This window comes from Spinacia oleracea, chromosome 6, assembly GCF_020520425.1.
Source record: "Spinacia oleracea cultivar Varoflay chromosome 6, BTI_SOV_V1, whole genome shotgun sequence".
NCBI classification, from domain to species: Eukaryota; Viridiplantae; Streptophyta; class Magnoliopsida; order Caryophyllales; family Amaranthaceae; genus Spinacia; species Spinacia oleracea.
Window position 1 is genome coordinate 100,464,536 of NC_079492.1, and position 14,778 is coordinate 100,479,313.

Here is a 14,778-nt window from a genome sequence, read left to right on the forward strand (position 1 = left end):
CAACAAGGTGAGCTTGATTCTGATCTGGCTTCTTCTTGACCCTGCAATCCCTGGACTTGTGACCAGCCTTCCCACATTCAAAACAGTTACCCTTAAACTTATACTTCTGAATTTTCCCTTGAGGCTTGAACTGACTGCCCTTCCCCTTAAACTTATCAGAATAGAAATTGCCCCTAGGTTCAACCAGATTAGCTTTAGCAGACCCAGAAAATACAAATTGACCCTTATCCTTAATACGGTTCTCCTCCTCAATTTTTAGGTGACCTACGAGTTCCTCTAGGGTAAGGTCTTTCTTCTTATGCATTAACTGGTTTCTAAAATCTTTCCATGAGGGTGGCAGTTTCTCAATTAAAACAATAGCAAGAGTTATATCACATATACTCAAACCCTCGGCAGCCATAGCAATACAGATATTCTCATATGCATGAATCTGATCAATAATAGGTTTATCATCTTCAACTTGAAAACCTAACCATTTACTAACACAATAGCGTTTCGTACCGGCATCATCAGTTCCATACTTTTTCTCTAAACCATCCCAAATATCCCTAGCATGATTATAGCCCATGTAAATGTCAAGCAAAACATTCGACATATGATGCAATAGCATTCCCTTACAGGTTCTATCATCCTTAGTAAACTTAACCTCAAAATCATGCAATTCATCATCATTAACAGGTTTCACAACATCAGAAATAACATACGCAACATCAATTTGCTCCAAATAAAATCTCATCCTAACAGCCCAACGTTTATAGTTTTTCCCATCAAGAGGTTCCAATTTCGACATATCAGGAATAAGAAATTTCGACACATTCATAGCCATAACAGAATAATTGTCTTTTAGATTGTTAGCTAAATAAGTAATTGGAACGACTTAACTGGATATTGCGTAATACGAACTGAAACAATTGTCGTGCCGTGGCCGGACCACTGCTCTAAAAGACAATTCCGCGCTACCTCCGATGCAGTAGAACGCTTGCGGTTGCCCTCCAGGGTTTACACGACACCGAGAATTATGTGCACTCACAATCCCCGATTGGAGACCAGAATATTTGCCCAGAAAGAGAGGAGTTTGAGAGAGAGATCGATTGTAAGTTTCTGTATATTTTTGTGGAAATGAACGATGAATTTATAGTGAGGCTTTTGGGAAGCTGTAACAGCAAAAAACGGCTAGTGGAGAAGTTACGGGAGTAATGGGGAACTGCAACAGTCATAAAACGGCTAGTGGGGAGTAATGACGTGATTAATGGAGCAGTTTCCAAAGTTAGTGGGTTGATTAAGTCTTCTGACTTAATCAAACCGCCCTTGACCAAAAAGAATAACCCGGCCCACAAAACCCACCCCACGCCCGCGAACCGCATTCGCCAAGTACCAAGTACCAAGTACCAAGTACCAAGGCCCAAGGCCCAAGGCCCAAGCCCCAAGGCCCAAGGCCCACGGCCCGGCGCGCGCGCGCGTGTGTGTGTTGTGACCACCCATGCCACTCACATGCTTTCTTAAACAAATGTTTCCCTCAAACCCCCAAATATAAACATTGAATATGGTTTGTGTTTTTCCCATGTGGGACTTTTCATATTCCCACATTTTCCCACTCATTTTCTTTTGTTTTCTCACTAGGATTTCCAACAGTTAATAATTCAGTGAGATCAAGTGAGCTGAATGCCTAGCTAGAGGCCCGCTTCAGTTCAAGTGGAATTAATGATATTAATCCACAGCTTACTCTTGACTGAACCCGTAGGGTCACACAAATAGTACGTAAACGGATCAAGTATTTAATGGCATTAAATACTCCATCTATGGATATTCGGAATCGACGGATCTTGGTTTCAGTGGGAGCTGAGATCGTCACAGGCAAGAAATGAATACTCCGGAAACGATGATATTGCCGGAAACGGAAATATGGATCGTATCGGAAATATAAATATTATCCAAGTCGTAGATGTTGCCGGAAACGGAAACATGGTACGTATCGGAAAATATTATCGGAAATGGAAATATTGCCGGAATCGGAAATATTGCCGGAAACGGAAATATTGTCAGAATCGAAAATATTATCGGAATCGGAAAATAATTCCGGAAACGGAAATATTAAATATTTGTTCGAAACGGAAATTGATTCCGGAATCGGAAATATTGAATATTGTTCGTATCGGAAATGAATTCCGGAATCGGGAAATTAATCGGAAGCGTATCGTACGAATTAGCATCGGACGAGGCCTGCCAGACGAAGGCCCAGCACGAAGCCGGGCCATCGCCCAGCAAGCCAGCGCGCCACAAACGCACCAGCCAAGGCTGCGCCAGGCCCACCGCAAGGCAGGCCCAGCGCGCGCCAAGGCAACGGCAGCGTGTGGGCTTGCGGCAGTGGGCTGCGAGCTCGCGGGCTGCGCGCGCGCGCATGGCGCCCCTCGTGGGCTGCTGTGCGTGCGTGTGTGTTTGTGTGCTACTCGAATCCTGAAGCTACCGGGATTTGTCATATGATTAAATCCAATCCTAAAAGATTTAGTTTATTTAATTAGAGTCCTAGTAGGATTATAATTAAATAAATTAGTATCCTAATAGGATTCCAAATCCTTTTCCGTAACTCTATAAATAGGTGCCTAGGGTCACATATTTACATCGAGCATTCAAGTATTCAAAGTGAGTTTTGAGAGCAAAATTCAGTCATACAATTGCCTACAAAGTGCCGAAAATTCTAAGTACCTTAAGGGCGTTTCTAGTTGGTCAATCTTAAGGCGGATCCGGACGTGCTGTGGACTATCTACGGAGGGACGACACTTGGAGTCCTAAAGACTTGTTCTTGTTCGGTTCGGGCGCAGCTAGGGAAGGCACGCAACAAAGAGTATGCATCTAAACTATGCTAAATGATTATGTGTAAATAATATGTTTTCCTGGCTTTATGGTTTTTCCGCATGATTTATGAATTGTCATATGTATCATAACCTAACAATTCGTAGGTATACTTGGGGGCTAGCACGAAAATGCCCAAATTCAACAAAAATCAACATACTTGCAAAAATTAACATGCACAAACTAATTAACATGTTATGTGGAACATTTCCAACTATCTAATTGAAGAAAAGGGGCACAAAATCAAAAATCCCCAAATCAATTTCATGCACAAAAATATTTGACAAAATACCGAAATTGACAAAAAAACTCGAAATTATTGAAAATCACTTACATTGGGAAGGTTAGGAAGTGATTTGGAGTAGAACTCGTGAAGAAAAGTGAAAGAAACGAGCAAAGATCAGTAGAGAGAAGTGGAGAGCTTGAGCGAAAATGGCGGAAATAGGAAAGGAAGGAGACGGTCCGCGAATGTAAAGACCAGTCCCCCTTTCGCATTTTCAACGCCCAGCTCTGGGCGTTAGAAATTCTCGCGCCCAGGCCTGGGCGCTGAAAATGCTTCCCAGACAGCGAATATTCGCTGTCGGGCACGCGTGCTCGCCTACTTTGTGTAAAGATATCCGTTATCTTATTTCTATCCCAAAAAAGAAAAAAAACGGTATTTTGAAAAAATAATAATAATAATAAAATAAAATATCGTTAAACAAAAATATACACAATGTGGACCCACTTATAGGACACATCTAATCAGGAAAAATTACGACCCACCAACAGGTTGTAATCACAAAAGCCCTTCTACATAGGCAGAATAAGAAATTCAAAATGGGCTCGCCCACCCTCAGCGGGCGGGGTCTGCGTCACTAGCCGCGCATGTCCTCAGTTTTCGAAAAATAAAGTCTTCAAATTTAAAGTAGGTTCGCCACCTTCAGTGGGCGGGGTCTACGTCACAAAGCGCGTAGGTCCTTATTTTCAAAAAAATTTAAATAGATTTGTCCACTTCTATCGGACGGGGTGTCCACCCTCAGCGGACAAGGTTCGCCACCTTCAGTGGGCGGGGTCTACGTCACAAACCGCGTAGGTCCTTATTTTCAAAAACATCAAACAGATTCGTCCACTTCTATCGGACGGGGGGTCCCCCTCAGAGGACAGGCTCGCCCACCTTCAGCGGGCGGGGTATGCGTCACTAACAGCGCAGGTCCTTAGTCGCTGCAACGATAACTTTTACTGGATTTTCCTTCGTTTTACTTCCTATAAAAACAAGGGTACTGGATTTTCCTTCGTTTTACATCCTATAAAAACAAGGGGGTTTTCTCGTTTAGCCAGCCCTGAAAATGAGAATCTTTAAAAACGTTTTACCTCGTGATTGGGCTTGGCCAGGCCCAATTACACTTTACAGCTTTAATTTCGAAAACATCTGTAGTTACTCCCAAGTCCCAATGACAAAGTGAGGGGGTTTCTACGCACCTTTAGATCCTTCCAATGACAAAGTGATGAAGTTTCTATACTATCAGTTGACAAATCCCAATGACACGTGAGGGATATGTCGACACTTCAAGTGATGACCCTTAAGTCAAATGTTATCACTCGGGGGCTCGTGAGACCCTCGCAAAACAGGTCACATACACCATGGCTTGTGTGACGCACTCCGTCTAATACTTTGACCATCGTCTTACTCCAAGACTCAGTCAAAGTGGGGGCTAACTGTAGACACCTACTTTTGTCCCCATTCCCGCAAGGGAAAGGTTCGATGATGAAAGCATAAAAACTCCACTTGACAACGCATCTCCTATAAAATAAACGAATCTCGATTCCCTATTCCATTTCACCCGAAACCTGCTATTTATGGAAACCTGCTAAAAATAGTAACTGCCGTAAAAGGTAGCTTCTAAAAGTGGCAAAATCATAAAAGATAGAAACCTGTCAGAATTAGGTGTTGCATTCCAACATAAATCCTAAATGAGATAGAAAACCGCGAGAATCCTATTCCTAATAGGGTTCGGAAATAAGAGTTACGTATTCATTTAAATCCTAACGAGCCTAGAGTTCGTAACGGGCCCAGACGCATTCCGTCACAAATTGATACGCGCTAAAAGACTCAAATTAATCTCAAACTCTACGGATTTTAGAATCCGAATCTGACTAAACAAAAACTGCCCAGACCCTATTTTCAACGCCTGGCTCTGGGCGCCGAAATCTTCGGCGCCCAGGCCTGGGCGTTGAAAATACCTGGGTACGTCTATTTTCCTAATTCTTTGTGGATTATTACTCTGCAATTATATCTTTCCACGAACTCTTCCCTATAAATAGGCCCCTAGTTTCGACGTGAAACAACACACAACGACACATAATATATTCTGAGTATTGACTCTAAACCCCTTAGCCTAAGCCTCTCGCTGCGAAACTGTTCACGCGTTCTGTCGCAATCGATCCATAAATCGAACAGAACGTATCCTGTCCCATAATCGAGATTCGTTAAATAAAAAGGAGAAATAGCAAAGTCAAAGTGGTTAGTTTTCTGAGAACCCTGACGCACCTCTCAAGGGTGCGTCGTAATGTGTCCCTTTTCGATGATTTAACTGCTTTCCTCGCCCTTTTTATGAACTGTTAAACTAACCTAATTTGAATGTTCTATCACGCCTAATAAATATAATATTTTTGGGAAATCGGATTATCATGCTAGGTCCCTTAATGCTATTTAAATCAGATAATCACGACCGAATTAGTATTATATGCTGCATGTTGCTAAAATCAATTCAGATTAGTTTAATAGTTAACACATGTCCCTTCAATTATTTATGTTGAGCTAGTAAGGATATCCTGCCTCTGGAGTTATCGACGAGCGAATTACTCCTCTCGGTAGTTACAGTCCCCCGAACCCTCAATCTCTACCTTGCGGGTGTATATTGAGAGATCCCCACACCAGGGATCACAAGGGAACCTACGGCCGTCGTGGTCAAACATAATTGCACTCCCTTTATGTCACGATAACCGAGTTTTGTCAGTTTTTCTCATTGTCGTTAAAAACTGAATGGCGACTCCTATATTACTAGTCGATTGGGTGTATACTCACAGGAAATCCAATTACACTTGATTGAATAAAAAGAATCGTCACACCCACGAGGGACAGGTCACGCATTAGCCTCGCGCTTTTTCGACCCCCTCACACTTTGTTTATTTAATTTGTGGTCAATCTCTTCTTGTGTGTGACCTCATTTTACTTAATTTGTTGTATTTTATGTCTTATAATGCCTTGTCGCACTTTTTTTTAAAAAGAATATGGCTTGACACACGTAATAACACCGAGGGTGTTCGGTTACGACTTAAGAGAGGTTTAGAGGAAAAAAAAGAGGTTTGACCATGTTAAAAAGCTAATAGTAATGTTTGGCTAGAAGATTTTTGGAAAAGAGTTTAGAGCTAAAAAGCTCAACATAGGAGATTTTTGAACTAGAGGCTTGAAGAAATGGTGTAAAATGAAACTTTGACTTAATATTACCTAAAATTATACTGAGTACTTCGCAATTGATATCAATGTTTAATTTCCATTTTACATATTAAACAACTACTTTATCGTTTTCCAAAGTTCTGGTCACTTGCGTTTTGAGGTGTTCTTCTAAGTTTCATGCACTTTTACTATATTCCATTTATATCATCCTGTTATTCATATTTTATCATTACCTTATCCACTTTATGGGATCCAATTATATTTAATACGAAGTAGTTCTCTTACTCTCTCTCTCTCTCTCTCTCTCTCTCTCTCTCTCTCTTGTTCTACATGGAACATCTTCTTCCTGCTTCTCTTTGTAACTTAATTAAGGCTATTCCCCTAGCTATCAACAATGATTTAGAGGATTACATTAGCTAGACTCGTAGTAAGAATGGGAGTTATCTATTAAAACATCTTATTATCATTCCCTAAACTGAACTAACAGTTCTTCCCCTACCACCGCTAGTATCAATTGGAGATCAATCTGGAAAACCAGAATTCCCTTCAAATATAAAATGCTTCTTTGTAAGTGTTGTAATATTGATATCTTACCAGTTGCAAAAAATTTAAGTTAAAGGTCGAATTGTATTTCTCCTATTTTTTCCAGATGTACAACAACTTCTGAAGATCACATACATCATTTTAGAGATTGTTGGGAGTCTGTTATCCCGTGGAATCTTATCTTTGGCAGATTAGCTAAAATCCATAATATCAATTTTCTCAACTTCTTTAACTTAGGATGGAAATATTGGATTAGTTACAATCTAAGTCAGTCCACGAACTGGAAGGTGATTTTTTGTATTGCCTTATGGCACACCTGAAGTCCAGGAATCAAGCAGTTTTCTTACATAAAATGATCAAACCTTTCTCAATTTATAATGCCTTATACGTGGACTATGTCACTACTAACAAGGTGTTGCAGGGAAAAGACAAAAGTAGGATGAAGAAACAACCAGTAATCTGGACACCACCAGCCTGTGACTTCCTAAAACTTAACACAGATGGAAGCGGGAAAGCACACGATGAAGCTGGTGGAGGGGGAGTGTTTAGGGGTGCTACAGGCAGCTGCTACATGGTATTTTCAAGCAAGTTCAATGCAATTACACCACTAGCAGCATAAATTTTTGAGATAAGGGAAGGATTACTTATGGCGGTGGATTATGAGATTCAAAACCTGGAGCTAGAAACTGATGCAAAAGTTTTATTAACCATGCTAGATTCAGTCAAGGGAAGATATCATGAGGAGCTCATGCCTATTCTCAGTAACATTGCAAGTCTAATGTGCAGATTCAGAAGTCTTGTGGTGAAGCACATTCCTCACGCATACAATAAGGTGGCACATGGCTTAACTCAATATGCTTTGACTTGGTTGTTGGCCATAAGTTCTTCTTAAACCCACCACCTTTCACAACAATAGCACACGAAGGGGAGCTTCAAATTTTGGAAGATGATGAGAAGAATAGGTTACAGCAGGGAGAAGGCATCAGTAATGTGATTGACCTTGAAGCCAACACTTTGGAAGGACAAGGAAGTGAAGGTATCACCACGAAAATAATGTTCGAAATCATTGCAACAACCGTGACAACTACATCATCAGGGCTTAATTTGAATGTGAATGCAGGGGACAACACTAAGGCCCTGTTCTTTTTGGCTTAACTGCAGTTTCAAGACTTATTTCGCAGTTCAGTTCAGTTTAGTTGAGTTTAATTCAATTCTATTCAATTCAACTTATTATTATTATTATTATTATTATTATTATTATTATTATTATTATTATATAATTATTAATAATAATAATAATAATAATAATTATTATTATTATTATTATTATTATTATTATTATTATTATTATGTATACTATTATTATGTATACTATTATTTATTATTTTTATTATATATAACTAAGTACTCCCTCCATTTCATAATGTTTCTCACTTTTTCATTATGCGCGCGGTCTCCAATGCACTACTTTGACCGTTAATAATTTTAATTTCGTATTAGTAAAAATTATAAAAAAAAATTGATATTTAGAAAATTTATATTGAAACGAATCCAATGATACCCCACAAGTTAACATTTATACTCTTAATCATACTATTAATTACGGTCAAAGATTTTAAACTTTGACCATATAATATAGTAAACATGAGGAACATTATGGAACAGACGGAGTATTTACTATTAATTTATTATTATTTACTTAATTTATTATTTATAATTTATTATTTTTTAATAATTAATTACGGATTATTAGTTATTAATTATTAATTATTCTTTAGTTATTAATTATTTTTATTATTTATAATACTTATTACTAATATTATTTATTATTTATTATTTATTAATCATTATTTATTATTTATTATTTATTATTTATTATTTATTATTTATTATTTATTATTTATTATTTATTATTTATTATTTATTATTTATTATTTATTATTTATTATTAATTATTTATTATTTATTATTTATTATTTATTATTTATTATTTATTATTTATTATTTATTATTTATTATTTATTATTTATTATTATTATTATTATTATTTATTAATTATTAATTATTATTTATTATTTATTATTTATTATTTATTATTTATTATTTATTATTTATTATTTATTATTTATTATTTATTATTTTTATTTTTATTTTTATTTTTTATTTTTATTTTTATTTTTATTTATTATTTATTATTTATTATTTTTATTTTTTATTTATTATTTATTATTTATTATTTATTATTTTTATTTATTATTTATTATTTATTATTTATTATTTATTATTTATTATTTATTATTTATTATTTATTATTTATTATTTATTATTTATTTATTATTTATTATTTATTATTTATTATTATTATTTATTATTTATTATTTATTATTTATTATTTATTATTTATTATTTATTATTTATTATTTATTATTTATTATTTATTATTTATTATTTATTATTTATTATTTATTATTTATTATTTATTATTTATTATTTATTATTTATTATTTATTATTTATTATTTATTATTTATTATTATTATTTATTATTTATTATTTATTATTTATTATTTATTATTTATTATTTATTATTTATTATTTATTATTTATTATTTATTATTTATTATTTATTATTTATTATTTATTATTTATTATTATTATTTATTATTATTATTTATTATTTATTATTTATTATTTATTATTTATTATTTATTATTTATTATTTATTATTTATTATTTATTATTTATTATTATTATTTATTATTTATTATTTATTATTATTATTATTATTTATTATTTATTATTTATTATTTATTATTATTATTATTATTATTTATTATTATTATTTATTATTTATTATTTATTATTATTATTTATTATTTATTATTTATTATTTATTATTTATTATTATTATTTATTATTATTATTTATTATTTATTATTTATTATTTATTATTTATTATTTATTATTTATTATTTATTATTATTATTTATTATTTATTATTTATTATTTATTATTTATTAGTTATTAGTTATTATTTATTAGTTATTATTTATTATTTATTATTTATTATTTATTATTTATTATTTATTATTTTATTTCAATAATATTTAGTTAAGTTAAGTTAAGTTCAGTTCAGTTCAGTTCAATTCAGGAGCATTCAGTTCAGTTCCATTCAGTTAATTTCAGCTCAGTTTAGTTTAGTTCAATTCAGCTCTAAAGAACAGGGCATAAGGAAGGAAGCACTCAGGAGCAAGGAAGATAAAGCAGAAAGGCTTCTTCAGACCTCCGACTTGTATAGCTTAGCAAACAACAGTGAAAGGAAGCTAGGAGATCATTTTGGTTCCTTTGTATATATTTTTGGAAATTTTGGAGGGAGTTTGCTTCATTGAAATATTTCCGGGAAGCAAGTTTTTGGAGAAATCCCGATGTTATAATCGAACTTTCTTATAATTAATATATTCAACGCTCAGATTGTGTAGGGGTGTGCATGGTGCTCTTGGTGCACCTGTCCCAAAACGCACATAAATAACAATAAAACGCAACAAAAATAAAAACCGTAAAAAAAAAGAACATTAACAAAAAGAACATTAACAAAAAGAACACTAACAAAAAGAACACTAATATTGACAAATCAGACAAAAGGTACAAATATAAAAAGCAGTTATATTTTTTCTTGTTCTTTTAAGTTCTGTGAATGTTCTTTTCCAACCAATTTACAGTATGTTCTAATTAAAAAATAAAACGACGAACCTTTGATGAACTTTAAAACCAGATTTATAATTTTTCTTGTTCTTTTAAGTTCTGGAAATGTTCTTTTCCAACCAATTTATGTTCTAATTAAAAAATAAAACGACGAACCTTTGATGAACTTTAAAACCAGATCTATATTTTTTCTTGTTCTTTTAAGTTCTGAAAATGTTCTTTTTCAACCAATTTATGTTCTAATTCCGTTATTTTATTTATCAAAAGATATCTGAAAACAACACTATAAATATGTAAAAAGAACAATTGCTGATTCTAAAAAGAACACAGTGTTTTGATGCCACATAAATAGAAAGTTATAAGAAAAGAACATTAAAATTTAAAAAGAACATAGAATTAAGAACGAGAAAATTTACCTTAATCACCCGATGCACCTTCATCAACAGCATAAACCTCTTTGAATGAATAATAAAATTCAAAAAATAGCAAAATTGAAATAGTATTTCGCTTAATAAACTAGTTTTTTGTAAACGTAATTCAATTAAAATCACATTTCAGAGAAAGGAGGAGAAAATTTGTTTTGAACTTTCTCTCTCATAAAATCTCTCTTTTGTTGGGAGAAACTAAAAGCTCTCCTCTTTCTCTCTCAAGAATGTGTTTCTAAAATGAGAAGTTATGAATCCAATAGGAGAAATATTATATATATAGAAAATGAAAAATAAAAAAAATAAAAAAAAAGGGGGAAGGAGAAGAAATACAAGCCATGTTCATGATAAGAACGGTGCACTTGTTTGTCTGTTTTTTTTTTGGGTTTTGTTGTTCTGTTCTTTTATGTTAATTAGATATAAATCTTAATGTTCTTTTATGTTTGTTCTTTTTTCAAAAAGTACAGTATTGAAGAGCAAAGGAAGCTTTTACTTGACCAGCAACAAATGATGTTAAATCTTCAAAAACAGCTGAAAGAACAAGAAGAGGGGCTGAATAAACAGAGCAATTCCTCAAAAGAACAAAAAGAGGATGAACCTAAAAGAACATTATAAATAAAGAAAAAGAACATTATAAATACAGAAAAGAACATATCATGTAGAACACTTATTTTAACCATGTAAAACAACATTACCAATAAAAAAAGGAACAACAATAGAGCATAAAAGAATATAATAAAGTAAAGAAAAAGAACATTAAAAATAGCAGAAAAGAACATATCATGTAGAACACTTATTTTAACCATGTGAAAAAAGAACAACAAAAAAGATAAAAGAACAACAAAAATGGTAAAAGAACAATTTCATCTGAAGTGTGTAATATCAAAAGAACAACAAGCTAAAGCAAAAAAGAACAAAGAACAACAAGCTAAAGCAAAAAAGAACAACATGTTCAATAATTATTTTCTGTATTATTACAATCTCTTAATACATATATGAGAACCAATATATAAAAGAACAAAAGATAAGATTAAAAGAACATATAAAATCGAAAAAAGAACAGAAATCAAAATCATCAGAAATATATAATCAAGATACATTAATCATCAAAATTATCAAAATATAGAATCAAAATACATTAATCAAGGTTATTGAGAAATGCAGAAATCGAAATGATCAAAAAAATCAAAATAAATTGAAATGATGAAAATAATGAACATGGAAATCAAAATCATCATAAATAAGTAATTCGTTTTAAAAAAATTGAAAAATTACCTTCACAAATCGGATTATCAGCAGAGGAATTCAAATTTGAAGAAGAAGAATCAATAGAATTTGATATTGAAGTAGAAAAATCAACCAATATCTGAGAATTTTCCATTACTTTCTCTCTCCTCTTCACAGTTTCTCTCTCCTTTCCATAGTTTTTCTCTCTCCTCTTCACAAATTCTGATTCGAAAATTAAAAAAAAAAGGTATATATATCAGAAAAATGGAGTGAAAAACAAAAGAACGAAAAAAAAGGGACAGAGCAGTCATTGTTCTTATTTTTAACAAAAGAACAACGTTTGTTCTTTTTTTATCAAAAAAACAACGTTTGTTCTTTTCTTCTCCGGATTCAACAAGATATCCGCGTTTTATATTTATTGCATGTCGTTTGGACACCAGTGCACCAAGAGCACTGTGCACACCCCTGCACCATCATATTTGCGAATATATTCTCCTTTATGCGTTAAAAAAGTACATATAAAAATAACTAATTGGTGGTCTCAATTTTCAATTCTCCTTGATTAATTGATTTACGTTGCTTTATTAAAACTCATGCAAACAGAGATAGTAATGGTAGTTAATAATTAACTTACCAAACACTTTAACTAAGAAACTAATCCAACCAGTTAGTAAAATTGTTAAGATATGTTAAGATATTAGATATTATTCTGTGAATATTCTGTAGAGTCCTAACTATGGTATGTTACCTAATGTGTACCTAGGGTTTAGGTAACTGAGTTGTACTATATATACGTGTGTGATTATTGAGAATGATACGAGATTACACAATATTTGACATGGTATCAAGAGCCTAGGTTAAAAATCCTAGTTTTTTTTTCCGCAATAATCTGAGAGAGTGTAGCCGAGTATTGAGAACAGCGAGTTTCTTCGCTTGTTGAGTATCGAGATTAGGAGTTAACCATTCCTTAAGTATCACCATGAGTTCCGATGAGGAGGCACCATTAAAGGTCATCGCCGCCGCCGTCGACCTAGACTACTATCTCGGGTCAGGCGACGGTCCCGGTATTGTTATCACCCCTGTGAAACTAAGAGGAGCATCGAACTACGATGAATGGGCCAAAGCCGTTCGTCGCTCGATGATTTCAAAATTCAAATTTGGATTTCTTGATGGTTCTGTGAAGGAACCCATTACGGACGCAACGAAGATGAAACATTGGATTGCGGTCAATTCGATGGTGGTGTCTTGGATCACAAACACCATAGACGAGAGTTTGCGTTCGAATCTGGAAGATTTTGATATTGCTCACGAGTTGTGGTGTCATTTGAGGACGCGGTACTGCGTCGTGTCGGGAACTAGGGTCTGCCATATTAAGATGGCTCTGAGTGGCTGCAAGCAGGGCACGTCTGAGGGCGTCATGGAGTACTATGGCCGCTTGTCGAAGGTATGGAAGGAGTACGTACAGTATGCACGAGTTCCAAGGTGTATATGTGCGGGTTGCACGTGCAACATAGCGAAGCAGGTGGGGGACATTCATGATGAAGATCGTCTGCACTATTTCTTAATTGGCTTAGACGATCATTATGAGGCCATTCGTGCACAACTGACAGCAAGATCGCCGTTTCCAGGCCTCGACGAGGCATACCAGACGGTTATGAATACCGAGACCATGCGCGCCAAGGCAACGAGAGGTAAGGAGAGTGTCATGGCGTTCAAGGTCGAGACTAAGGGTCGGTCGAGGTCGGGAGATGCGAGTGACAGATTTTGTGGTCATTGCAATCGTGAGGGTCATGAGGAAGAAACTTGTTATCAGCTGATTGGTTTTCCCGAATGGTGGGATGAGAAGAAACGAGGTGGTAGAGGGCCTGGTCGAGGAGGCAGGACGTCGATTAGAGGAGGCAGAGGAGCTCGTGGGGCAGCGTCGTCGACCAGTGGTGTCGCTCGCGCCAATGCCGTGAGTAATACCACAGCAGGGGCGACAACCACTGTGACGAGTGGAGGCGGATCGCAGGGAGCAGTGACGACAACCAATCATGAGCTTGTTGGTGTGACGAAGGAGCAAGTCCAGCAAATTGTTGACATCTTATCACGACCACCAAACAAGTTGCAAGGTAATCTTGATTTACGATGGATTGTTGACAGTGGGGCCTCACGTCATGTGACGGGTGATATTTCAATTCTGAGAAATATCAAAACATCGAGTAATCAACAGGTTGTGTTACTAGATGGTCAACCTGCAAATTCAAATCAATATGGTTCGGTGGTCTTGGAGGATGGTTTTGTGCTCGATAACGTTCTATTTGTGCCTAAATTGAACTGCAATTTAATTTCTGTAACTCAATTAAGTGACGAATTACATTGTGCTGCTCAATTTACTAACAAAATGTGTGTTCTTCAGGACCGCTCGACGAGGATGGTGATTGGCGTGGGTGATCGACAGGAAGGACTATTTTTTCCGTGGGGCTCCAAGGGTTCGTGTGCTAGCAGTGGAGTGTGTGGTCGACTTGTGGCACCAACGTATGGGGCATCCGTCGGAAAAAGTGTTGCAGTTACTTCCTCCTATGAGTCATAAGATTAGGAATAATAAAAACAT

At 34.6% G+C, this 14,778-nt stretch overlaps 1 protein-coding gene across 1 annotated transcript; it reads left to right on the top strand.

Annotated features, from left to right (window-relative positions):
- Nucleotides 1–13,817: 13,817 nt before the first annotated feature.
- LOC130464161 (uncharacterized) lies at nucleotides 13,818–14,632 on the top strand. The gene is made up of 2 exons (XM_056833610.1): nucleotides 13,818–14,296; nucleotides 14,584–14,632. The coding sequence occupies exons 1-2, from the start codon at nucleotides 13,840–13,842 to the stop codon at nucleotides 14,616–14,618; spliced, it is 492 nt and encodes a 163-aa protein (XP_056689588.1). The 5' UTR covers nucleotides 13,818–13,839; the 3' UTR covers nucleotides 14,619–14,632.
- Nucleotides 14,633–14,778: the final 146 nt, after the last annotated feature.